At 42.9% G+C, this 27,842-nt stretch overlaps 2 protein-coding genes across 5 annotated transcripts in view; both read left to right on the top strand.

Moving 5' to 3' along the window:
* Nucleotides 1–404: 404 nt before the first annotated feature.
* Nucleotides 405–15,811, top strand: slc9a1b (solute carrier family 9 member A1b). Of its 3 annotated transcripts, none has more exons than XM_024395441.2 (13): nt 405–1,070; nt 3,525–3,758; nt 4,487–4,713; nt 6,955–7,205; nt 7,399–7,616; nt 7,810–8,009; nt 8,946–9,035; nt 10,826–10,896; nt 11,090–11,257; nt 11,854–11,950; nt 12,201–12,305; nt 12,828–12,903; nt 14,212–15,811. In XM_024395441.2, exons 1-13 carry the CDS (start codon nt 815–817, stop codon nt 14,466–14,468), a joined length of 2,250 nt encoding a protein of 749 aa, XP_024251209.1. In that variant the 5' UTR covers nt 405–814; the 3' UTR covers nt 14,469–15,811. The 3 variants fall into 3 exon arrangements, with proteins under 3 accessions (XP_024251209.1, XP_024251210.1, XP_024251208.1); XM_024395442.2 differs by having other exon boundaries at nt 12,201–12,326; nt 14,220–14,363; XM_024395440.2 differs by having other exon boundaries at nt 406–1,070; nt 12,201–12,326; nt 14,212–15,810.
* Nucleotides 15,812–18,670: 2,859 nt separating this feature from the next.
* LOC112229547 (mannosyl-oligosaccharide 1,2-alpha-mannosidase IA) overlaps nt 18,671–27,842 on the top strand; it is a 28,233-nt gene continuing 19,061 nt past the window's right edge. For both annotated transcript variants that reach the window (XR_006080569.1, XM_024395443.2), the window contains exons 1-5: nt 18,671–19,424; nt 21,337–21,433; nt 25,106–25,221; nt 25,546–25,626; nt 27,621–27,715. Coding sequence is in view for 1 of the 2 variants with exons in the window: in XM_024395443.2 (XP_024251211.1) it covers nt 18,903–19,424; nt 21,337–21,433; nt 25,106–25,221; nt 25,546–25,626; nt 27,621–27,715 (911 nt within the window). In the remaining variant the exon portion in view is untranslated. The remainder of the gene's footprint in view (nt 19,425–21,336; nt 21,434–25,105; nt 25,222–25,545; nt 25,627–27,620; nt 27,716–27,842) is intronic.

Genomic DNA, 27,842 nt, shown 5'->3' with positions numbered 1-27,842 from the left:
ATTTTGATGGGGATTTTTTTCTTATGTTAATTAGATTTCTGCGGTGCATGACCATTGTAGGCCAAGGGTCTCTGTCAAATAAATGATGAATATTTAAATATTTTATTTGGATGGACAAGGTGTGGTAGCCTCCTAAGGCCCGCCCATAACGCCGGACTTGCATTGCCATGGTTATGAAGTGTACTGCACAAATGGAACGTAAAATCACAGAAAATATATGTTCTGGTGGAAGCTCCAGAGAAGTACTTGGGTTTACAAGATTTTACTGCAGAAGAGTAGCAATTTGTCCATCTTTTTGTATCACAAATTGTAATGGACTCACACTCCACTCCAGGTGGTGGCGGTAATGCACATTTTTGGTTGCCAACCACAGAAGTAGAAAATAACCGAATTGGGCTGGTTGTATGAACCATTGAGGTGTGATTGCAGCCAATGTAACCCAAATAGAGGACATGAGGCACAAACGGGAGTTGATATTCCGCCTGATCCATAACAGCTGCGCCTTTCACATTAGTGAACACTTCAACGCTTGACGACACTGCGCAAACATTTAAGGAGGAATACAATCATCATCAAAGCCGGCGTTAACTCTCATTCATCAGGGAGCTTTTTACTGGTGCTTCTTTACATTTACCCGTGATATTCTATGCATGATGTCTGTACATGCACTGCGTAAAAGTGCAAGCTCCAGCTGCAGTAACATGGCACCAGCATCACTTCCCCTTACATCTTCATTTCTGCCTGCATCTCCGACGTATTGATGGAGGATGACGATTTGGAGTAGCTAGCGGGATAAATCATTAACATATTTGAAATGCCGGCATTCTCGTGTGCCTTTCCTGGCTGTCGCAGGGATCTCCTGGTAATAGTTTTAGTTGTGTTCGTGGGCATTGGATTACCAATTGAAGCCTCTGCCCCTGCATATCAATCGCATGGGACTGAAGGCTCACATTTAACTAATATAACAAATACTAAAAAGGCATTTCCCGTACTTGCCGTAAATTACGAACACGTACGAAAGCCTTTTGAGATCGCGTTATGGATCCTCCTCGCCTTATTGATGAAACTTGGTGAGTATCAGCCTTTGCTTTTGTCACGATGTTAACGTGATACATTGGGAATGCCCCCTGCTGCATTAATTGATATGGATTAATATGACACAGTATAAACCCCTCAACGTCACATTGCGTCATGCATCGTGACACTGCAGCTGTCTGCTCAGGGGGTATGATAACTTGATTGAACGCTTCAGACCCGTTTAGACAGGGATATTATTGCAATACCCTACAACTCGTCAATTCAGACAGGAATGTAATGTTATATACATACTACAGTTCCTGCCAAGAATTTTGGACACAGGAGTTAGATTTGCCGACCATGTTCCTAATCGCTAAATTGGTACTACAGTTCCTGCCAAGAATTTTGGACACAGGAGTTAGATTTGCCGACCATGTTCCTAATCGCTAAATTGGTGGTAGAAGTGGGATGATATTATAAACGTATTGTAACGACCCTGGGTTTATAAGAGCGGAAATCGACCCGGCTGCACGAACATGCTTTTGCGGCACAGTCGATAGCGCGCCGGACCTCGGGCTAGAAGGTCGAGGGTTCGAGACCTACTCCCTGCCTGTTTTTACACAGTATTATGGGCACAACGTTCTCTGGTTCTTTGTGGCACAGGATTGGGCTTGGAAGCCATACTATTACCAATAAGTAAAAGTTGCTGCAGCCATACCCATTGTCCCAGCCCTACTTTTGATCATGAGACACTGCATCTTACCATGGACTGTATAAGCAATTGTCCCTCTCACCAGTCACCACTAGAAATAGATTCAGAAATTCCATGAGATTAGTGTAATGGAGACTTGAGGATTAAATACTGCACGATTTGGCAAACATTTGAGTTGGAAATTCTGAGAGTGAGGAGAGCAGTTGTTATCATGACCTGCCAGAGTTAAAGGGATGTAGGGGGTCGCTAGGGGTGTAGCTAGTTCTGCATGTATTTCCTGTGACTGTACTTTCACTTTTAAAATAGGCTATTGTTAATCTCAGAAAAAGACATACACACTACACAAATATTTCATATTGTATTTCGTATACACATAGTCTGTGTCCCAAATGGCACCATATTCTCTATATAGGGAATAGGGTGCCATTTGGGACACACCCTATTAAGGGATCTTCCGTGTATATGTTGTCATTTCTGAGTCAGCTTGCCGAGATAGTGATTGGCCGTGGGGCTTTCCCCTCCCTGTCTATCATTGGCCCAGCCCAATAAGTGAAGCTGATTTGGACTTATCTGCTGCAGCAGCAGCTCTCTCCTCAAGGCCAGCCTGCTCTTCTGTACTCTGTGATAACAGAAAGAGGAAAGGAGCTGGTGGGGGCTGATGCATACAGTGGCACATACAGCAGTATACCAATTTCAAACAGTGTCCTAGTCCTGAAATATTTACACTGTAGTCATTGAGACTGACTGTCTCCCAATATCCTTATCCTTCAGTTGTTGTTATAATGAATGGTGTGTCTCTTGGGGGATACATACTGTTGAAGAGTTTTAATGTCACGCGCACAAGTACAGTGAAATGCCTTTCTTGCAAGAACGTCTTGTGAGTTATGTAGGGTTTTTGTGCTTCACACCCTTGGCCCATCCCAGATGTAGTAAATTATAACATTCCAGGACTCAGACCAACATTAGGCGGAGACCCTTGAGGTACTGGAGTGGTACTAGGGTTCTCCTGTTTGTATCCACTTGCCCTAAGAAATGTATATCTGGGTTTAAGTTATCTGCAGTTGCAGCACCAGCATGGTTGACCTATGACTAGCAACTTGTGCAGTAGCATCCTGTGTGTTGCCTGAAATAGCAGTCTAAAAAAAGGCCTTTTAATTTTTTTATGAGAGCTTAGAATGTCAGACAGTGATGCACAACTAACTGATTAGAGCATTTCATTCATCCAATAATTAAGTGGTTATATGTGTACAAGGGAACAACTTTGGTTTTAGAAGTGGGGGGGACGTAAATGTATTATATACATATATATTTTTTTTTTATGCAGTCGGGTAAACACTCCAAACAGCCTACTCAACCGCTAGGGGGTGCAATTTCAGAATGTGGGGGGTTAAGTTGCACCTCTGTACGTGTATACTGTAAACTTAAAATAACTATATCCACTTCTACAGGCAGTTTGTTTTATACAATGTACTGCACATCTGAAGGCAATTGCAACAGAGGCTATATCAACATAGGGAGGAAATTGCACACATTCTTGCCTGGACACAGCAATGTCATAGTAATGAACCCACTGCCTTCTACTGACCTAGACCCGTATTCATAAATAAAAAACGAAAAGATCTAGGATCAGCTTTGCCTTTTAGATCATAATGAATAGTGAATAGGATTACATAAACAGGGGGGACCTGATCCTAGATAAGCACTCCTACTCTGACACTTTATGAATATGGTCCCTGGTGTACGGTAGACAGATATGTCTCTATAATAACATTAACTACCTCGTCTCCCCATTTAGGTTTCCATCTGATCCCGCGTCTGTCTGCCGTGGTCCCAGAGAGCTGTCTGCTGATCGTGGTGGGGCTGCTAGTGGGGGGGCTCATCAAGGTGATTGGAGAAGAGCCCCCAGTACTGGACTCCCAGCTCTTCTTCCTGTGCCTCCTCCCTCCCATCATCCTTGATGCTGGCTACTTCCTGCCGATCCGGCCCTTCACAGAGAACGTGGGCACCATCTTGGTGTTTGCGGTGATAGGTAACTAAGCACTGACTGCTAAGCACTTTATCCCTCCAGTGCAATTTGTATACAGATGTATTTGCTACTTTCATATTATCATATTTATATCATATAGTTAAACTGCCACAAACACATTTCCTAGCCTGGTCCCAGATCTGTTTGTGCTATAATGTCAAACTCCTTGTCATGCCATGGTTAGTGAACTACTACTACTACCCTTGTGAAAATTGTAATTTGTATACAATAATTTAGCCTTTGCTGGTATTGATACCATGTAATGTCACCTTGGTGAAATAAACCATTGTCCGTGTCCGAAATCTAGCTTGCCTACTAACTTAAACTGCATACTGTGTATACTAATCATATTACATACTGTTTAGAACGTACTGTTTAAAAATGAATGCAGTCAGCAATAAATATCAGCATACTAAGCTCCTCCTACTGAGAATGCCTCATCTAATGCGCAATTGTGTTGATTCCCGCCATTCGTTCATTTTGGTGCGGCGCATCCCCTCAGCTGATTATCAGCTGTTGTCAAACACACGTGGGTCTCGAAAGGCCATTCTCTTCCTCAATATTGTGCAGCGAATTCTACTAGATGAAAAGCCAAAATGAGCTGGCATTTAAAGTGTTCAAAATTTCACATACTATAAAAGTATGTTTTTCCTTCATACCCAAAATGCCTACTATTTAGAATGCAAGTACAGGTATTAGGACACGGCCATTCTCTTTCTATCTCTTTCTAGGTACCCTGTGGAACGCCTTCTTTATGGGGGGCTTGCTGTACGCTTTGTGCCAGATCGAGAGCGTCGGTCTGAGCGGAGTTGACCTGCTGGCCTGCCTGCTCTTCGGTTCCATCGTGTCGGCCGTGGACCCCGTGGCCGTGCTGGCTGTGTTTGAGGAGATCCATATCAACGAGTTGGTTCACATCCTGGTGTTTGGGGAGTCCCTTCTCAATGATGCTGTCACAGTGGTGAGTGTTAAGGGTTTTCCAACCAAGGTGCATGAATTGAGTAGCAATTTCCAAGAGGAAATTCAGCAACTATTTATGGGCAGTGGATTGATAAAACCAGCGTGCTTCGGCCCTTCGCCTTCATCGGGGTCATTTGTCACAGTGGGGACAAATCAAATTTGAGGCCAAATTTTATTTGGGGTGATACTGTTAGTTCACTCAGTTGCTGCATTTCTCTTTCTGTGTACAATGTTGGCTTGTTTCCGTCAACTCAAGTTAACATGACAGGAGCTGTTTTGTTACTTTATTCCAATGCCAGCTGTGTAAATTTAGTGTTCATTTCCAGACCCGTGGCTAACGCCACCAGCCACCTCGCTTAACAGGCAGCCAGTGTTCTCACAGCTGAGGAGAATGAGCATAATCCATTTTCTATTAACCATGATGGAGCACTTTCCTCTCTGCTAGCAGCTAACTGTAAGGTACACAATATATACAAAAGTATGTGGACACCCCTTCAAATTTTGGGATTCGGCTATTTCAGCCACACTCGTTGTTGACAGGTATATAAAATCGAGCACACCACCATGCAATCTCCATAGACAAACATTGGCAGTAGAATTATCTTACTGGTGAGCTCAGTGACTTTCAACGTGGCACCGCCATAGGATGCAACCTTTACAACAAGTCAGTTAGTCAAACTTCTGCCCTGCTAGAGCTGCCCCGGTCAATTGTAAGTGCTGTTATTGTGAAGTGAAAACGTCTAGGAGCAACAACGGCTCAGCCGCAAAGTGGTAGACTACACAAGCTCACAGAACGGGATCGGCGAGTGCTGAAGCGCGTAGCTCATAAAAATAATCTGTCCTCGTTTGCAACACTCACTACGAGTTCCATGTGCAATGCCTAGCATCGGCTGGAGGGGTGTAAAGCTCGACGCCATTGGACTCTGGCGCAGTGGAAACACGTTCTCTGGAGTGATGAATCACACCTCACCATCTGGTAGTCCGACGAACAAATCTGGGTTTGGTGGATGCCAGGAGAACGCCATCTGCCCAAATGCATAGTGCTAACTGTAAAGTGCTTCCAACTTTGTGGCAACAGTTTGGGGAAGGCCCTTTCCTGTTTCAGCATGACAATGCCCCCATGCACAAAGCGAGGTCCATACAGAAAATGGTTTGTTGAGATTGTTGTGGAAGTACTGGCCTACACAGAGCCCGCACCTCAACCCCATCGAACACCTTTGGCATGAATTAGAACACCAACCTTGAGCCAGGCCTAATCGCCCAACATCAGTGCCTGACCTCACTAATGCTTTTGTAGCTGAATGGAAGCAAGTCCCCGCAGAAATGTTCCAACATCTAGTGGAAAGCCTTCCCAGAAGAGTGGAGGCTGTTATAGCAGCAAAGGGGGGACCAACTCCATATTAATGCCCATGATTTTGGAATGAGATGTTCGACGAGCAGGTGTCCACATACTTTGTCATATAGTGTAGATGGCATTTGACTGTGGCTCACTCACCGGCTCACTGTATGCGTAAACATCTATTAATAGCAGTTTAGGTGCTTTTGGCAGGTGTAGATATTACTCAGCCAAATGGTTCTGACTATGCCAACCCGGACCACTGATTCAGCTATCACCCAAACAGGATGTTGGTTTAATGGAGCAGTAAAGCAATGGGAGGGTATTTACTGCCTGGCGGTGATAATGGCCTCAGTGTTCCAAAAGACTGAAGAGCTGAGAGGGGCTGATGCCAGCTAGGTTGCATCCCAAATGGCACCTTATTCCCTACATAGTGCAACCACTACTAGTCAAAAGTAGTTCACTATATACTAGGACTAGGGTACCATTTGGGACTCGACCCTAGTATCTTGAGCTTGTCTGAAGGATACCATATAGATAGTCCACATGTTGTTTGCATACCATGTATAATCATGTTACCATTCAACCAATAGGTAACGTGAAGCAAATGGATAATGTGTCTCAGCATATAACACGGGTGTAGGGATATACTGGTGTAGTGGTTAGAGGACCCTTGGCTTGAAATCAAGCCTGATCAAGGATAACGTGAAGCAGAATCAAATCGACAACTATAGCTAAATCTAGTTGATTGAATATGGCTATTTCCTGGACATATAGTCTGTATCCCAAATGGCACCCTATCTAGTGTCCCAAATGGCACACTATCCCTGATGTAGGGTGCTATTTGGGACTCACAAACACATCTCTGCGAATTTCCACTGACCCCTCCTTCATCCCGCCATGCAGGTTCTGTACAACCTGTTTGAGGAGTTCTCCAAAGTGGGGACGGTCACTGTATTGGATGTGTTCCTAGGCGTGGTGTGTTTCTTCGTGGTGTCCCTAGGAGGGGTCCTGGTGGGGGCCATATACGGCTTCTTGGCAGCCTTCACCTCTCGTTTCACCTCTCACACCCGCGTCATCGAACCCCTTTTCGTCTTCCTATACAGCTACATGGCCTACCTTTCCTCCGAGATGTTCCATCTCTCTGGTATCATGGCGTAAGTAGCTATTTGACAGAGAACAGATGTGTATTGATTTGGGAGATGGGACATTAAGGAGACGGGACACCATTCGGTTGGCTTCAGTATGTTACATGGAGCATTATGGTTACTGTAGTACATCATGCTATAAGTTGAACTGACAAATGAACATGAAGTTACAATGAAAATTGTCTTGTACTACCTTCCGTAGTTTGATAGCATGTGGGGTTGTGATGCGGCCTTATGTGGAGGCCAACATATCCCACAAGTCCTACACCACCATCAAGTACTTCCTGAAGATGTGGAGCAGCGTGAGCGAGACACTAATCTTCATCTTCCTGGGCGTGTCCACGGTGGCAGGGCCGCATGCCTGGAACTGGACCTTCGTCATCACCACCGTCATCCTCTGTCTGGTGTCACGAGTACTGGGTCAGTATTATGCAAAATGCTAATTCTTTAAAGATTTCCATAAAAGTTACAGTAAAACAGATGCAATATAAATGTGGAATAAAATGTTAAAAACCTAAATGTAAATACACTAACGTTAAAGTATAACTTTTTTCATCCATTTCATTTATACTTGGGGAAAAATGTATTTATTTTATATGTCTGTGTATTACAGGTGTGATTGGCCTTACATTCATCATAAACAAATTCCGTATTGTCAAGTTGACCAAAAAGGACCAGTTCATTGTGGCCTACGGTGGCCTGCGAGGGGCCATAGCTTTCTCCCTGGGATACCTGCTGTCAAATAGTCACCAAATGAGGAACTTGTTCCTGACAGCAATCATCACTGTCATTTTCTTTACTGTGTTTGTGCAGGTGAGGCAGATAATCTGAATGATGCTCTAAAGCAGTGCTTCCCAACACCTCCAGTAACCCCAACAGTACACTTTTTTGTGAAAGTCACCCAGTAAAATACTACTTGAGTGAAAGTCTAAAAGTATTTGGGTCTAAATGTACTTAAGTATGAAACGTAAATGTAATTTCTAAAATATACTTAAGTATCAAAAGTATAAGTATAAATAATATACAATTCCTTATATGAAGCAAACCAATTTTCTCCCATTTTTATTTATTTATGGATAACCAGGGGCATACTCTAAAGCATTTGTGTTTAGTGAGTCTGCCAGATCAGAGGCAGCAAGTATGACCAGGGATATTCTCCTGATAAGTTTATGAATTGGACAAGTTTCCTGTCCTGCTAAGCATTTCAAAATGTAATGAGTACTTTTGGGTGTCAGGGAAAATGTATTGAGTAAAAAGTAAATTATTTTCTTTAGGAATGTAATGAAGTAAAAGTTTTCAAAAATAGAAATTGTGAAGTATAGATACCCCCACAAATGACTTGAGTAGTACTTTTCTTTAAGTACTTTACCTCACTGCTGTTGGAGGTACTGAAGTTGGGAAACACTGCCCTAAAGCATAGGTGTCAAACTCATTCCATGTGGAATCGAGTGTCTGGAGGTTTTTGATCATCCATTGTTCTTGATTGAGCAATTAAGGTTACTGATTAGTTAGGAACTTCCCACACCTGGTTGTCTGGGTGTTGAAATTCAAGGAAATAACAGAAATCAACAGATGTTTGCCCCTCCATGGAATAAGTTTTGACACCCCTGCTCTGAAGTTCAAACATTCCTTGACTCTGCTCCAAAATGTTACTGTAAATCTCTGAAAAAGTGAAATGGAACACTTTGACCTGCTTGTATAGACAAGGTTCACTTTACAACTTACTACTACTTTTCTGGGTGTTTTCAGGGTATGACAATCAGGCCCTTGGTTGAGCTACTTGCTGTGAAGAAGAAGAAGGAGAGCAAGCCTTCCATCAACGAGGAGATTCACACAGAGGTAATCTCGGAATTCCAGAACCAAAATCTTGCGTAGCAGCATCACCTATTTATGTTACGTACAGTTGAAGTCGGAAGTTTACATACAACTTAGCCAAATACATTTAAACTCAGTTTTTTAAAATTATTGTAAAAATTCCCTGTCTTAGGTCAGTTAGATCACCACTTTATTTTAGAATGTGAAATGTCAGAATAACAGTAGATAATTATTTCTTTCAGCTTTTATTTCTTTCATCACATTCCCAGTGGGTCAGAAGTTTACATACACTCAATTAGTTTTTGGTAGCATTGCCTTTAAATTCTTTAACTTGGGTCAAATGTTTCGGGTAGCCTTCCACAAGCTTCCCACTAAGTTGAGTGAATTGTGGGCCATTCCTCCTGACAGAGCTGGTGTAACTGAGTCAGGTTTGTAGGCCTCCTTGCTCGCACACACTTTTTCAGTTCTGCCCACAAATTTTCTATGGGATTGAGGTCAGGGCTTTGTGATGGCCATTCCAATACTTTGTCTTTGTTGTCCTTAAGCCATTTTGCCACAACTTTGGAAGTATGCTTGGGGTCATTGTCCATTTGGAAGACCCATTTGCGACCAAGCTTTAACTTCCTGACTGATGTCTTGAGATGTTGCTTCAATATATCCACATAATTTCGTGATGCCATCTATTTTGTGAAGTGCACCAATCCCTCCTGCAGCAAAGCACCCCCACAACCTGATGCTGCCACCCCGTGCTTCGTGGTTGGTATGGAGTTCTTCGGCTTGCAAGCCTCCCCTTTTGTCCTCCAAACATAACGAAGTTCATTATGGCCAAACAGTTCTATTTTTGTTTCATCAGACCAGAGGACATTTCTCCAAAAAGTACGATCTTTGTCCCCATGTGCAGTTGCAAACCGTAGTCTGGATTTTTTTATGGCGGTTTTGGAGCAGTTGTTTCTTCCTCGCTGAGCAGCCTTTCAGGTTATGTCTATATAGTACTCGTTTTACTGTGGATATAGATACTTTTGTAGCTGTTTCCTCTAGCATCTTCACGGGGTCCTTGGCTGTTGTTCTAGGATTGATTTGCACTTTTCGCACCAAAGTACGTTCATCTCTAGGAGACAGAACGCAACTCCTTCCTGTGAGGTATGACCGCTGCGTGGGCCCATGGTGTTTATACTTGAGTACTATTGTTTGTACAGATGAACGTGGTACCTTCAGGCATTTGGAATTTGCTCCCAAGGATGAACCAGATTTGTGGAGGTCTACAATTTTATTCTGAAGTCTTGGCTGATTTATTTATTTATTTTCCCATGATGTCAAGCAAAGAGGCGCTGAGTTTGAAGGTAGGCCTTGAAATATATCCACAGGTACACCTCCAATTGACTCAAATGATATCAATTAGCCTATCAGAGGCTTCTAAAGCCATGACATAATTTTCTGGAATTTTCCAAGCTGTTTAAAGGCACAGTCAACTTAGTGTATGTAAACTTCTGACCCACTGGAATTGTGATACAGTGAAATAATCTGTCAACAATTGTTGGAAAAATGACATGGCTTGCACAAAGTAGATGTCCTAACCGACTTGCCAAAACTGTAGTTGGTTAACAAGAAATTTCTGGAGTGGTTGAAAAACGAGTTTTAATGACTACAACTTAAGTGTATGTAAACTTCCGACTTCAACTGTACGTCTGTCCACCAGATATTACACATGGGTGACAAGCAGTATTATTATACTGTAGTATGGGTCCTTACATATTACACTAAATTAAATGTATGGTTAATCAGAGACTTTGTAAACACCTAATTTTCTCTCTTAGTTCCTGGACCATCTCCTCACAGGAGTTGAGGGTGTCTGTGGCCATTATGGGCATTATCACTGGAAGGAGAAGTATGGATCCCATGCCATTGTGAAATAAACATATTAAAAGGATTGATATCGTTTTGGGGAATAAAGCAGCCATTTTATTCTTCACACATCATGAACTCTCTTCCTCTTTATCTCTATTTCGATCTCTCTCTCTCCATCCATCTCCTTTTCTTTCTGTTTTTCCCTCTTTCCATTCCTCTACTCCTCATATCAGGCTTAACCGCTTCAACAAGACCTACGTGAAGAGGTGGCTTATAGCAGGCGAGAACTTTAAGGAGCCTGAGTTGATCGCCTTCTACCGCAAGATGGAGCTGAAGCAGGCTATTATGATGGTGGAGAGTGGCCAGCTGCCCTCAGTTCTGCCCTCCACCATCTCCATGCAGTAAGTATTGCCTCCTATTTCTGTTTAAGATATACTTATTTTAACCCCTGGAGTGCAACCTGTCCTTTGTACTTATCATCCGTGCAGTAAGAGTAAGGGCCGATTACTGTCCAAATCCATTCCTCTCCACCAGAGGCCACTGTTGGCTTAAGCTTAAATCATAGTCCACAGACGCTAGGACCCGATCGTCCAGCGTCCCATTGTGACATAGCTACGCAGCTTTCAGACCACCATCTGCGGTGGACACACAGCCTGAATGCGCACCTCCCCACAATTCCCAACCAACGTGTCTCTGGTACACATCCGCTATTAATTTGTGTTGAATGTGTTGACAGTTGAAGAAATGGCTTGAGCTGCACTGAGAATTTGAAAAGTTTTAAAGCCAACAGTCCAATGTTCTAGAACACTGCTGTGTGTACATGTACACATGTGGTACTCTGTTAGACCCTTAACCTAGTCCCAGATCTGTCATGCGGTGTGACAGGAGTTGGCAAGACCGTACAAACCGACCTGGAACTAGGCTACAAGTGGCCTGTCTGTTCCTGACTGTGGTGTGATGGAAATTTTGGTCATATCTTTAATCTGTGTCTCCCAAGGAACATCCAGCCCAGAGCGATTCCACGGGTCTCTAAGAAACGGGAGGAAGAGATCAGAAGGATCCTGAGGGCCAACCTGCAGAACAACAAGCAAAAAGTAAGTTCTAATAAAGGAATTTGGTTGAAATTGAATGTCTGAAGGGAAATTAGGTTTGCCACCTGAGGAAGATAGAAAAACAGAATATGCACACAGGCATACCCGCCATGCCTCTTACACTGAGTTAAACATTTTTAGAGTAACGTATGATGTCTCTGTATGTGCAGACAGAGCTCTGTTAGTTTCTCTTAGCTATTATCCCCGGGCACCAAGCAACACCATTTTCACATCCAGTTCCTTGTTTCCCCAGATGCGCAGCAGATCCTACAGCAGACACACTCTGTTTGACGCCGATGAGGAAGACGACGTGAGCGAGGTGCGCCTACGGAAGACTAAGATGGAGATGGAGAGGAGGGTCAGTGTGATGGAGAGGAGGGTAAGTGTGATGGAGAGGAGGGTAAGTGTGATGGAGAGGGAGGGTAGATGGAGAGGGAGGGTAAGTGTGATGGAGAGGGAGGGTAAGTGTGATGGAGAGGGAGGGTAAGTGTGATGGAGAGGGAGGGTAAGTGTGATGGAGAGGGAGGGTAAGTGTGATGGAGAGGGAGGGTAAGTGTGATGGAGAGGGAGGGTAAGTGTGATGGAGAGGGAGGGTAAGTGTGATGGAGAGGGAAGTGTGATGGAGAGGGAGGGTAAGTGGATGGAGAGGGAGGGTAAGTGTGATGGAGAGGGAGGGTAAGTGTGATGGAGAGGGAGGGTAAGTGTGATGGAGAGGGAGGGTAAGTGTGATGGAGAGGGAGGGTAAGTGTGATGGAGAGGGAGGGTCGGTGTTTGGAATAGACCCCAGTCCAGTGTTCTTTCTTGACCACGGCTATGTATGAGATTTTGCCTCATTGCAATAATGAGGCATATTGACGTTGTAACAATATTGTTTCTGCAGATGAGCCACTACCTCACTGTTCCAGCCAACCGGGAGTCACCTAGGCCTGGAGTCAGGCGAGTCAGGTTTGAATCAGGTCTGTCAGTCTAACACACCTGGGTCGTATTCATCAGGGCACACCGCAGCACAATATTGTAGAATGAAAACAAGCATTTCTTATTGGACTGAGTTCAGATAGTACCTCCCTGTTTCTGACAATTTTCTTCTGTTTTGTGCCTTGTTGCTTCTGTCTGTCACTGAAACTGTTATAATTCCTAAAAAATGTGCCCCTGTATATATCCATATTATGTTATTATATTCAATATAAATATGCAGTAAAAAGAGTTCAGATTTGTAACGTAAGTGTTGATAACAGACCTGGGATAACTAGTTGTAATTATGCTGTGTGGAAAGTAACTATTTTTTTTGAGGGAAACAAATAGTTACTTCAAATATACAGATCCCCAAAAATGACTACTTTTCTAAATGTACTTGTACATTTAGATGTACAGATCTGAGAAAGCAACTAGTTTTTTGAAACTATAGAGCACACACAATCTCACAAGATGGCAATTTTGGGATATGTGTTTCCTTTGACACTGAATAGCCATATTTTGTTAATGTTTGCATTCTCAGTAACACTTAACATTTAACTGTTCTTGTGTAATAAAACTGTAATTACTTTTGTAGCAACATGTATTACCATGTTACATAATACTTTGGCAATTGCATTTTATTTGCATAGCAATGAGCTGAGTTTTTGTAACTACTGTACACAAGGAATAGTGATGTACTTATTCCACTTATGTAATACCTCCATTATTGTGCAATTATAAAGCAATTTCCAAAGTTAGGTATCAACAATGTTGCTATTGTAATAATCAAAGTTACTACACATGTATAAGAAGTTGCTGTCAAGTGTTACTCTACCTTATGTCTCACTCATTATGAACATATATTTGTTCGTCATTTTGGAGCTGAAAAATTGGTCTACTGTAATGTTGAGATTCGATGTCCCTCGTATTCAACTCTAGGCTATAGGCAATATTAAGATTCATATTTAAGAGCCCTCCAAACCATGTGTTATTGATCATATATTTAGACTATTTCAACTTACTGTTGTAGTTTTTTGGTTCTTAATCAAATATTTGGAAGCCACCAAATAAAGATTTTTAAATAATGTTCAATAATATTCAAATAGCTTTTTATTATTTGGTTTTCTGAGACGTATTCAAAATACTTCCAAATATTATTGGTTTTTCTGAGACCTGTATTTGAATATCAAAGAAACCTTTTAGTTAACTATATTCGACTAGAGTATTTGAAAAGTAGGTATTTTAAAATAAACTACAAAATACAACTATTTTCTGCCCAGCTCTGGTTAATAATACTTTCTTTCTTCAAGACAACCAGGTTTTCAGTGCTGACAGTTTCCCTACTGTCCACTTTGAGCAGCCTTCCCCTCCCAGCACACCTGACGCTGTCAGCCTAGAGGAGGAGGTACCCAAGAGGCCTAGCCTGAAAGCAGACATAGAAGGACCCAGGGGTAATGCGTCAGACAACCACCAGGGCGAGCTGGACTACCAGAGACTAGCACGCTGTCTAAGCGACCCCGGTCCCAATAAAGACAAGGAGGACGACGATCCCTTCATGTCCTGTTAAAGAACATCTTTTAAACTATAGCGCTTCAAATGAGGAGAATAATCGGATTCCACTATTTCAGAAGCTCCTTAATTCTCCTCTGGCACTTACTTGTATGAGATGGAGATTTTTCTATGGCAACCTCTCAAAGTATCTCATGTCTCGAAGGACATTTCTAATTTATCTCTGTGCCGTTGTTGTTGTATTTCTCATATTTGGGTCCTTGTTCTTTGGTATTTTTGATGTAATATAATGTGAATAATTTGCCAAAGGTTCACGTACCAATTTTTCTTGAACCATTTTTCAATATCATGAAATCATGAGTCAAGATTTGTTTGTGTTTTAAGATATTTTTTCAATGTTTTTTTGTTATGTAAAATCACGGCTTCCTTTTAGAGAGAGGAATGTAGGTGTTTGTCAGCACTTCTGTCTTAATACGTTTTCACATGATAGTGCTTCATTCACTTTATTCGCATGAATATTAAATATGTTTTCTCAGGGACTGCATCACAGGGTAGCTGGCCAACTACCCTTAGCAGCCAGAAAACACACTCCTGGTAACTATATAAATACAATTGCAATTTCCAGTATGTCTTTTGACTGGATAAAAGCCTTTTCATTGGAAGCAAGTAGCAAAATAGATTGCATATCACTCAAAGTAAACGCACTCATGCCTTGTCTCCACTGTATTTGGGTCTGAAGCTGTCAAAATCCATTTAGACTTGTAAGTGATTGTCTAAAAAAAGGAAGTTGCCAAGTTGAATAATTTTTATAAGAAAGACAATGCAGGCCTATTTGAAATGGGTTGAATTGTTAGCAGTTTGTACAGAGGTAAAACAAGCTTTACAGATAATATGCATCAGAAATTAAGATGACTTCATGACTGAGTTTAACAACAAAGTGCTCATAAAATACTAATATTTTGTTGGACATTTTAATAGTGAGATTTGTGGTAATAATTAAGATATACTGCCATCAGGGGTCAGTATGTAGCCAAAGCCTGAAATTGATGAGAGAGAGGAGGGGGTGAGAGAGAAAGGGCCAGTTTCCAGAACCACAAATACAAATTTAATCTAGACACTGTTGCCCTAGAGCACACAAAAAACTATACCCTGACCTAATCATCAGCGCCACAAGTAACTTCCACAAAGCTGCGAGCATGTGCCATTAAAAACAACATTCAATTAGGATCTGGCTAAAAAAACTTGGATCAGTAATAGAATTCATTGCCCTTCATGGTTCGGCAGTCTGGGGTCTCACCAACCAAGAATTCACAAAATGGGACAAACACCAAATTGAGACTAAAATATCCTGTGTGTACAACGTAAAACACCAAATAAATGCATGCAGAGCAGGCCGATACCCGCTAATTATCAAAATCCAGAAAAGAGCCGTTAAATTCTACAACCACCTAAAAGGAAGTGATTCCCAAACCTTCCATAACAAAGCCATCACCTACAGAGAGATGAACCTGGAGAAGAGACCCCTAAGCAAGCTGGTCCTGGGGCTCCGTTCACAAACACACCCCACAGAGCCCCAGGACAGCAACACAATTAGACCCAACCATATGAGAAAACAAAAAGATAATTACTTGACAAATTGGAAAGAATTTACCAAAAAACAGAGCAAACTAGAATGTTATTTGGCCCTACACAGAGAGTACACAGTGGCAGAATACCTGACCACTGTGACTGACACAAAATTAAGGAAAGCTTTGCCTATGTACAGATTCAGTGAGCATAGCCTTGGTAATGAGAAAGACCGCCATAGGCAGACCTGGCTCTCAAGATAAGACAGGCTATGTGCACACTGCCCACAAAATTAGGTGGAAACTGAGCTGCACTTTCTAACCTCCTGCGAAATGTATGACCATACTAGACACATTTCCCCCATAAATTAAAACAAAAAAAGATTGCACATACCCACAAATTGAAAACGAACCCAATTTTGATAAAATCCCATATCTATTTGGTGAAATACCACAGTGTGCCATCACAGCAGCAAGATATGTGACCTGTTGCCACAAGAAAAGGGCAACCAGTGAAGAACAAACACCATTCTAAATACAACCCATGTTTATTGATTTTCCCTTTTGTACTTTAACTATTTGCACATATGGCATTTGAAATGTCTTTATTCTTTTGGAACTTTTGTGAGTGTAATGTTTAATTGTTTATTGTACTTTTGTTTATTATCTACTTCATTTGCTTTGGCAATGTTAACATATGTTTCCCATGCCAATAAAGACCTTAAATTGAAGTGAAATTAAGAGTGGGTTAGTGAGAGAAAGACGGCGAGTAAGTGACATTTTATTGGAGGGCCCCACCCTCCCGCCTTGCTAGCTAAACATTTGTGCAGCCCTCCTCTTGACAGCAGAGAGAAGTTTAAGAGTTCATTTCCTGTAATTCAACATATTTTTCCATAGGCATTAGAGAAAATGTTGCCGTTTTAAAGCAAGTTTGCTGCAATTCTACACTTTTTGCCATGGGGCAGAGAGAAGATTTTGCAATTGTATTACTATACTGAACAAAAATACAAATGCACCATGCAAAATTCATTGATATAACTGAGTTACAGTTCATATGAGGAAATAAGTCAATTGAATTAAATTCATTAGGCCCTAATCTATTGATTTCCCATGATTGGGAATACAGATATGCATCTGTTGGTCACAGATACCTTACAAAATGGGTCTCACAATGGGACCTCAGGATCTCGTCACGGTATTTTTGTGCATTCAAATTGCCATTGCTAAAATGCAATTGTGTTCGTTGTCCGTAGCTTATGCCTGCCATTACCATATCCCCACTGTCACCATGGGGGCACTCTGTTCACAAAGTTGACGTCAGCAAACTGCTCACCCACATGACACCATACATGTGGTCTGCGGTTGTGAGTCCGGTTGGACGTACTGTCAAATTCTCCAAAACAATGTTGGAGGCGGCTTATGGTAGAGAAATTAACATAAAATTCTCTGGCAACAGCTCTGGTGGACATTCCTGCAGTCAGCATGCCAATTGCACGCTTCCTCAAAACTTGAAACATATGTGGCATTGTGTTGTGTGACAAACTGCACATTTTAGAGTGAAAAGACTCATAGCTGTCATCGCTGCTAAAGGTGCTTCTACAAAGTATTGACTCAGGGGTATGAATACTTATATAAATTAGACATGTATTGAAAATGAAATACAGACATTGCCAAAAATGTCTAAAAACATGTTTTCACTTTGTCGTTATGGGGTATTGTGTGTAGATGGGTGAAAAAAATCTTTCTATTTGAATTCAGGCTGTAACAACAAAATGTGGAATAAGTCAAGGGGTATGAATACTTTCTGAAGGCACTGTATGCCCCCAATGCAATTATGCAGTCTAATACAACCACAGTTGGATTTTAAACTGTTTTTATACTGTTTCTCAAATTAATTGTGTGTATTTTTAAGTTATATAACAACATTCCATTGTTGTTTCACATTCTCTAATCCAAATATGGAGCCCAGCTGGGCTCCCCGCTTGTGCCATCAAATCCCTGCAATTTATCCAGAACGCTGCAGCCACCCAGGTCTTCAACCTTCCCAAGTTCTCCCATGTCAGCCCGCTCCCCTGCACACTCCACTGGCTTCCAGTCAAAGCATGCTTCCACTACAAGACCTTGGTGCTTGCCTATGGAGCAGCAAGAGGAACTGCCCCTCCCTACTCAAACCCTACACCCCAACCCAAGCACTCTGTTCTGCCACCTCCGGTTTCTTGGCCTTCCCACCCCTACTGAAGTGCAGCTCAGCTCAGCCCAGTCCAAGCTCTTCTCTGTCCTGGCACCCCAATAGTGGAACCAGCTTCCTCCTGAAGCTAGGACAGCAGAGTCCCTGCCCATCTTCTCAAAGCATGTGAAACCATACCTCTTCAAAGAGTGTCTTAAATACACCCCCCCCCCCTCTCCTCTCTATCTAGCTCAGACTTTGCTGATAGCTACTTTATTGAGAAGTTTACTTACTATGCCTGTGATATGTGCTTGTCCCACCTAGTTATTCTAAAATGAATGCACTAACTGTAAGTCGCTATGGATGAGAGCGTCTGCTAAATGACTAAAATGTAAAATTATTACACTATTTGTATCCGTTCATCAGTTTCAATTGGGGACTATTATTTTGAAGCCGAACCGCAAATTCCATTATTGTGGCTAATCCTTATTGTGGCTAATCCTTATTGTGGCTAGCTTCACACAGGTACTGTACAGTGTATCACAATTCTAAACATGCTTGAGTGAACGAGACCTGATTAAGAATGGCTCGTGCGTTCATAAAATCGCCATACTCTGGGAAGATTTAACGTTGGAATTCTACTCAAACTAAATAAGTTAAATTATTTTCTTTTTGTTGTAACGGCCACGAGGGAAAATGTAAGGAGACAACAATTGACTTTATCAACAATGTAGCTGTTGTGTTGGCAAACTGAGACGAGATGATTTTCAAAACGCTCGCAGGTAAAACTTCGTTCGTGGGGCTTCGTTTACCGCAGACATTTCTATTCTTACTGTTTCTCGGAAGTCTGGGATTTGGAGCTTTGTTCTTTTTGCCTGAAACATCTCGTTTGAAACGTATTTTTCAACATAATTCGGACAACTCGGCAGTTATCACCGATTCGATGAATGGACAAAGTACACAGCCCAGCTCACCCATTGGGCTCATTGGAGCCGCTCGGTTCGATATTGGAGTGCTACGTATACAATCACAACTCTCATCTTCAAATGGAAAACAGACAAATAATAACAAGGAAAGTCAAGGAACAATTTCAATGGAGCATACGTCTGAAGGTGACGCTGCCGACGACAAGGTGCATACAAGGGGCGTGGTGGTATCGATTCGGGCGCGCTCACCTGTGAGAGTGAAGTTGAGGAATTGTATGCTGAAACCGCCATATGGCGCAAATTATGGAAAACCTAGTGATCCTGAATCTCTGCAGCGTCGGGAGAAAGTCAAAGAGGTAAGAGGCGGTGGTGATAGGCCTATGCATTGCCATATGGTATCATAATAGGATAGGATAACGCTGTGTTACAGACAGGGTTATGTGGAGAAGGCAGGAGGATAATAATAGCTTGAGCAATCAATGCCTTTGAGCAAATAACTGTTAATGGCAAGAACATGCTTGAGGCTGTAGGTCTACTCAATGATTCACACTTTTAAATGAATTAGGATCTATTGTGAATTTTATACTAAATAGCCTGGATTCTAGCACAGCCCCGAGACTGAAAACGATAAGGTGTCTCCTCACTGTTGCCCATGAGGGAATGCAGTTGGCATTTTTTGAAAAGCCAGACAAATTCATCAGCAGGCTGCAAATCTCCAGGTCAATAATGGTGCTGCATGGTAAGTGTATGTGGGTTGGCAGAGGTGGGGTGCAGGGGTCATAAAGCCTACTGTACAGATCTCTTGAGCTAATGCTGTTTGATTGGCAGGGCTGCTCCAGTTGTCCAGACACTGGGTCTCTGTCCCAAATGGTAACCTATTCCCTACATATTTCACTACTTTTGACCAGAGCCCTATGAGTAGTAGTGCACTATATAGGGGATAGGATGCCATTTAGAACGTACAGTGCACCTCCTTATTCTGGGGCACAGGTTCCTCCTGACTGTCAAACATGATGATTCTCCTGACTCCCAACAGTCACATCCGCTGTTCACCTTAGCCTTTACCTGACACTACTTATTACAAACGTCTCCAAAGCCACACACACACACACACAGCAACTAGGGGGGTGAATATTCCCACACACAACGTACACTAGCTTCTTTCATTCAAACAGAGAATAGAGATATATTATTTACCCGGCAAACTATTTGCAAAGCCCATGACTGTAGAGCAACTGTAGACTGAGTGGTCTATGTTGCTATTCAGCCACGATTCTCCGGAATGAAGCAGAAGCCTTTATTCTTTTGATCTGTTTTTCATAAATAGGGCTACTTACAGTCAAACAGAAGCTTTCTTTCATAGAAATAGGGGCCCAAAACTTCAGAAAGCTATTACAGTATCATATCAGTTAAGAGTTGTACTGCCAGATATTGGTCTAACTTGGGTTCTTGTTCATTTCTTGGCACGGAGAATGTGACTTATCTTTGGCCTCATTTGGATATTCATTGTGAGGAAGTATAAAATGACATTGACACGGCTGCAACAAAGCCAAGCAAGCTTAAATGTCAAACTAAAACCCCTTCAATTTTTATTCAAGATCTTTCTTTCTTCCTAATGTTCTGGTCAATGGATGCTCCGTGTCATTACCAAACCTCTGGAGGGGAAATAAGGCCGTCTGATACTTTATTGAAGGCAGATGATTCAGAGGTGCCAAAGATCCCATCCAGAATAGGTCATCTTGATTACAAAGGTCAACCCCAAGGCTTTACCGGTGAAATATCATGAATAGGCCAGTCTGTCTTCCTCACTGGTACTGCTGTTTTGATGAATAAAGCAACACATACTCTCCAAAGTTCATCTCTCCCTGCTCTCTCCACCTGTCTCACACATTGTCCTATCACCACAAAAGCCAGAGCCAGTGTCAACAGAACTACAGCCTTTTTCTTTTGTTCTCTTTTTCTTTCCCTCACACAGTTACCGACAGTTACCTCAAGATAACTTCTAATCTGAGGAGAGGAGATGAATGGGTGTTGGTTGTTACTAATGTCACTGGGGGTTCCAGAGGGAGCCCTCGGATCACAGAAATGTGATTCTTTGAATGACCTCATCCTATTGCAATGATATCATTTCATGGACATTATGAAACCACTGCAATGAGCTGTTCAATTTTGATATTGAAGCTAATTAAAGGTTGTCATCTGTTTGTTATTCACTAAAACTAGTATACTTATTTCACTGAGATTCTACCACATGTATTTTTATTTCAGATGATGAAGTTCGCTTGGGACAACTATAAGCGCTACGCATGGGGGGAGAATGAGCTGCGACCACTCTCCAGGAATGGCAATGATGGCAGGACATTTGGTGAGTAAATGGCTCCCTGGATGTACTATATGGCATACCAGTACCCTGCTTCTGAACAGTACTTCCGGCGCCGACAGAGATGGCCGCCTCGCTTCGCGTTCCTAGGAAACTATGCAGTTTTTTGTTTTTTTACGTGTTATTTCTTACACTAGTACCCCAGGTCATCTTAGGTTTCTTTACATACAGCCGAGAAGAACTACTGAATATAAGATCAGCGTCAACTCACCATCAGTACGACCAAGAATATGTTTTTCGCGATGCGGATCCTGTGTTCTGCCTTACAACCAGTGTAACCGAGTGGATCACATGCAGCGACCAACAAAAAAAAACGACTCAGAAAAAGAGGGAAACGAAGCGGTCTTCTGGTCAGACTCCGGAGACGGGCACATCGTGCACCACTCCCTAGCATTCTTCTTGCCAATGTCCAGTCTCTTGACAACAAGGTTGATGAAATCCGAGCAAGGGTAGCATTCCAGAGGGACATCAGAGACTGTAACGTTCTCTGCTTCACGGAAACATGGCTAACTGGAGAGACGCAATCCGAAGCGGTGCAGCCAGCGGGTTTCTCCACGCATCGCGCCGACAGAAACAAACATCTTTCTGGTAAGAAGACGGGCGGGGGCGTATGTCTTATGGCCAACGTGACATGGTGTGATGAAAGAAACATACAGGAACTCAAATCCTTCTGTTCACCTGATTTAGAATTCCTCACAATCAAATGTAGACCGCATTATCTACCAAGAGAATTCTCTTCGATTATAATCACAGCCGTATATATCCCCCCAAGCAGACACATTGATGGCTCTGAACGAACTTTATTTAACTCTCTGCAAACTGGAAACGATTTATCCGGAGGCTGCATTCATTGTAGCTGGGGATTTTAACAAGGCTAATCTGAAAACAAGACTCCCTAAATTTTATCAGCATATCGATTGCGCAACCAGGGGTGGAAAGACCCTGGATCATTGTTACTCTAACTTCCGTGACGCATATAAGGCCCTGCCCCGCCCCCTTTCGGAAAAGCTGACCACGACTCCATTTTGTTGATCCCTGCCTACAGACAGAAACTAAAACAAGAAGCTCCCACGCTGAGGTCTGTCCAACGCTGGTCCGACCAAGCTGACTCCACACTCCAAGACTGCTTCCATCACGTGGACTGGGAGATGTTTCGTATTGCGTCAGACAACAACATTGACGAATACGCTGATACGGTGTGCGAGTTCATTAGAACGTGCGTTGAAGATGTCGTTCCCATAGCAACGATTAAAACATTCCCTAACCAGAAACCGTGGATTGATGGCAGCATTCGTGTGAAACTGAAGGCACGAACCACTGCTTTTAATCAGGGCAAGGTGTCTGGTAACATGACCGAATACAAACAGTGCAGCTATTCCCTCCGCAAGGCTATCAAACAAGCTAAGCGCCAGCACAGAGACAAAGTAGAATCTCAATTCAACGGCTCAGACACAAGAGGTATGTGGCAGGGTCTACAGTCAATCACGGACTACAGGAAGAAACCCAGCCCAGTCACGGACCAGGATGTCTTGCTCCCAGGCAGACTAAATAACTTTTTTGCCCGCTTTGAGGACAATACAGTGCCACTGACACGGCCTGCAACGGAAACATGCGGTCTCTCCTTCACTGCAGCCGAAGTGAGTAAGACATTCAAACGTGTTAACCCTCGCAAGGCTGCAGGCCCAGACGGCATCCCCAGCCGCGCCCTCAGAGCATGCGCAGACCAGCTGGCCGGTGTGTTTACGGACATATTCAATCAATCCCTATACCAGTCTGCTGTTCCCACATGCTTCAAGAGGGCCACCATTGTTCCTGTTCCCAAGAAAGCTAAGGTAACTGAGCTAAACGACTACCGCCCGTAGCACTCACATCCGTCATCATGAAGTGCTTTGAGAGACTAGTCAAGGACCATATCACCTCCACCCTACCTGACACCCTTGACCCACTCCAATTTGCTTACCGCCCAAATAGGTCCACAGACGATGCAATCTCAACCACACTGCACACTGCCCTAACCCATCTGGACAAGAGGAATACCTATGTGAGAATGCTGTTCATCGACTACAGCTCGGCATTCAAAACCATAGTACCCTCCAAGCTCGTCATCAAGCTCGAGACCCTGGGTCTCGACCCCGCCCTGTGCAACTGGGTACTGGACTTCCTGACGGGCCGCCCCCAGGTGGTGAGGGTAGGCAACAACATCTCCTCCCCGCTGATCCTCAACACTGGGGCCCCACAAGGGTGCGTTCTGAGCCCTCTCCTGTACTCCCTGTTCACCCACGACTGCGTGGCCATGCACGCCTCCAACTCAATCATCAAGTTTGCGGACGACACAACAGTGGTAGGCTTGATCACCAACAACGACGAGACGGCCTACAGGGAGGAGGTGAGGGCCCTCGGAGTGTGGTGTCAGGAAAATAACCTCACACTCAACGTCAACAAAACTAAGGAGATGATTGTGGACTTCAGGAAACAGCAGAGGGAACACCCCCCCATCCACATCGATGGAACAGTAGTGGAGAGGGTAGCAAGTTTTAAGTTCCTCGGCATACACATCACAGACAAACTGAATTGGTCCACTCACACAGACAGCATCGTGAGGAAGGCGCAGCAGCGCCTCTTCAACCTCAGGAGGCTGAAGAAATTCGGCTTGTCACCAAAAGCACTCACAAACTTCTACAGATGCACAATCGAGAGCATCCTGGCGGGCTGTATCACCGCCTGGTACGGCAACTGCACCGCCCTCAACCGTAAGGCTCTCCAGAGGGTAGTGAGGTCTGCACAACGCATCACCGGGGGCAAACTACCTGCCCTCCAGGACACCTACACCACCCGATGCTACAGGAAGGCCATAAAGATCATCAAGGACATCAACCACCCGAGCCACTGCCTGTTCACCCCGCTGCCATCCAGAAGGCGAGGTCAGTACAGGTGCATCAAAGCTGGGACCGAGAGACTGAAAAACAGCTTCTATCTCAAGGCCATCAGACTGTTAAACAGCCACCACTAACATTGAGTGGCTACTGCCAACACACTGTCAATGACACTGACTCTACTCCAGCCACTTTAATCATGGGAATTGATGGGAAATGATGTAAATATATCACTAGCCACTTTAAACAATGCTACCTTATATAATGTTACTTACCCTACATTGTTCATCTCATATGCATACGTTGATACTGTACTCTATATCATCGACTGCATCCTTATGTAATACATGTATCACTAGCCACTTTAACTATGCCACTTGGTTTACATACTTATCTCATATGTATATACTGTACTCGATATCATCTACTGTATCTTGCCTATGCTGCTCTGTACCATCACTCATTCATATATCCTTATGTACATATTCTTTATCCCCTTACACTGTGTATGACAGTAGTTTTTTTTGGAATTGTTAGTTAGATTACTTGCTCGTTATTACTGCATTGTCGGAACTAGAAGCACAAGCATTTCGCTACACTCGCATTAACATCTGCTAACCATGTGTATGTGACAAATAAAATTTGATTTGATTTGATTTACTCTACCTACATGAAAGTTTACAAACTAATGTCTGCAGTTAATGTCTCTGCAGTGCAGTCCATAGCAGTTCATGTTTCTAGTCTGCAGTGCAGTCCATTGTGTGTTGGTGTGTTGGTGTCACAGGTGGGTTAAGAGGTGCCTCTATCGTGGACTCTCTTGATACCCTCTACATTATGGGGCTTGGTGAAGAGTACCAGGAGGCCAAGGAGTGGGTGGAGAACAACCTGAACCTCAATGTAGTAAGTGGGTCATTTTTCCCTTATTACAAATAATTAATGTTGTCAGTGGGGCTATACATAGGCCACTTTAAATCTAATCCAGCTGTTTAAATCTAATCCAGAACAGCGTGCAAGACACGCTAGGACGCTAGGGACGTCACTCTGAGAATGTTGGACCTGCATATCAATCATGGTTCAGGCAGGGAGATTATGCCCACTGAGAAGAAAATGAAAAACATCCTTAATTAAATAACCCTGGAACCAAACCTCCGACAGCTCATCAGACACAATAGAAAGTATCCATCGTCTGTAATGAAAAGCAATCTTTCTTTCTTTCCCCCACAGGGTGGAGAGGCGTCTCTGTTTGAAGTGAATATCCGCTACGTGGGTGGCCTGCTGTCTGCCTACTACCTAACAGGAGAGGAGGTGAGATCCATCCATCATAGTTTATTAATCACATTTCTACATTGCTTAACAGCAGTATTACTCAGCTATAATGTCTCCCACCGTTATATGAGGCCTAAAGACATCTGTCTTCCGGAAAACAGCTCTACATCCTCTTGCCTGATAATGTGGCAGTTCAAATAAATGACCTAGAATCAAAGAGAACCGCCATCACATCCTGGTTGATGTGTGCAGTTGTCAAAACGTATATATCCTATAATGCATCGATAATGGACAGATTAGAGAATTCCATCAATACCACACACACCACTGAAATTATGTAGGTTGATTGAGTTCTGGAATTTATCCACAATCAAGGCATTCTTTTTCGGAACTAAGCAGGCTCTGTCGTAGAATGATTCCATTGCAGTTGATCCATTGTGGGGATGGTCAGTTATCACAGCTGGGAACAGGATCAAGAACCAGACTATGAAGTAATTAAGAATATCGTTTCATGGCTCAGTTGTGCCTTCTCTAATTAAACAGTGTCTTAAAATCTGGGGCTGTATGTATCAAGTGTCTCAGAGTAGGAGTGCTGATTTAGGATCCGTTTAGCCTTTTAGATCACAATGATTACGATAACATGGACAGGGGGAACCTGATCCTAGAGCAGCACTCCTGCTCTGAGACATTTAACACACAGCCCCAGGTATGACAGTTGGGAGGACATTTGGCACCATGGACAACTCCCAACAGCCCGTTTTTCTCCTTGTATGGTGATCAATTACACTGGGTGAGATTACAGTATATTTTCAGATTACCATGGCAACATGACTACCAGTATTACCTTCCTCTGACAGAGCACTTTTCTTCACAAGGTTGTGCTCTCAGTTCTTGATGTGATTACAGGCTGTGCAATTTCAAGGACACTTGTTCAAGCCTTAAATAATTGTAAAGAGAGAGCTGGATTATTATCTTGATACAGTCTTTTCAGAAATGAAAGTAAACATAACATACTCATCACAGTACCAATTTCATTAAATCCTGCAGAGAGTTTTCTCTGACTTTTATATTGAGGGTTAATCAAGACTGCTTGTTTGTGGTTGCTGGCTGCTTTTTTTCTCAAACAGAGGCAGTCATTTGTTTTAAAAGAATGCACCATTTCAGATAGACGGAACACTGCTACAGGCACACAGTGTCCCAAGCTCTTCTTTGGCTTAACTTTGGTGAAATTCTTTCTTTTAGCTGCATGTCATGTTTTGTGAGTTTGTCAAGCTGTGCCTGTGGATTTATACATGTTGTGTATCATTAGATAATACTTATGTAGTCCACCTGGATATTAGGGCATGGTATGTTACCAGTATTGAGATATTTGTTAGTATTGTGGTATGGAAACAAAACACAAAGAGGGATTTAATGTTGAAAACAAACACGATTATGTTGTCATCCAGAGTCACTTGTATTTATTTCTAAGCTATAGAACACAATATTTGACATAAAGCAGGTTTTAAAGGACCAAAGACTTTGTGTTTGTATTTTTGCTATGTAAAAATGTGTGTAATACTGGTATTGTCGCAGCCCTGCTGGATACAACAAGGAGAGTCATTAGGCACCTTTCCTTTGGGGACATGCAGGACAGGAAACGATAAATGGGACAACTTTGCCACAGCTGTTATTAACACTTCCTGAAAAGTGATACACTGACAATGTGGTTTCAGCATAGAAGAGCTTGAACTAGATGCAGTCTACAAAAGGTGAACTACAACGAAGACTACAACACTCCTCCCCTTTCCTTGTCCCTTGCCAAACCCCACCCGCAACCAGACAGACACTGAGAAGAGGGATAGAAGAGGGCATGAAGCCCTGAGCTGTCCCATAAAGTCACTCATCTACTACTTTAGATGAACTCAACTGAACCAAACTCAACTGAGCTGTCTCAACCAAACTGAACTGACTTAACTGAACTGACTTAACTGAACTGACTTAACTGAACTGACTTAACTGGACTGAACTGAACAGCTCTCTTGTCTCTCCAGGTGTTTAAAAGGAAAGTGGTGGAGCTGGGGAAAAATCTGTTACCTGCCTTCAACACTCCCACAGGCATACCACATGGAGTTGTCAACCTGGCCAGGTGGGTAGCATTTCCTAGTTTGGTATACAATACCTCTTCTGCTGGAGCAGGGTAGTCTTCACTGAAGCAATGTACATAAACTGACACATTGTAGCTATGCTGTTGTAGGTAGCGTAATTCTTGGACT

Source organism: Oncorhynchus tshawytscha, linkage group LG31 (assembly GCF_018296145.1).
Source record: "Oncorhynchus tshawytscha isolate Ot180627B linkage group LG31, Otsh_v2.0, whole genome shotgun sequence".
NCBI classification, from domain to species: Eukaryota; Metazoa; Chordata; class Actinopteri; order Salmoniformes; family Salmonidae; genus Oncorhynchus; species Oncorhynchus tshawytscha.
This window is presented reverse-complemented; position numbering and strand designations above follow the sequence as displayed.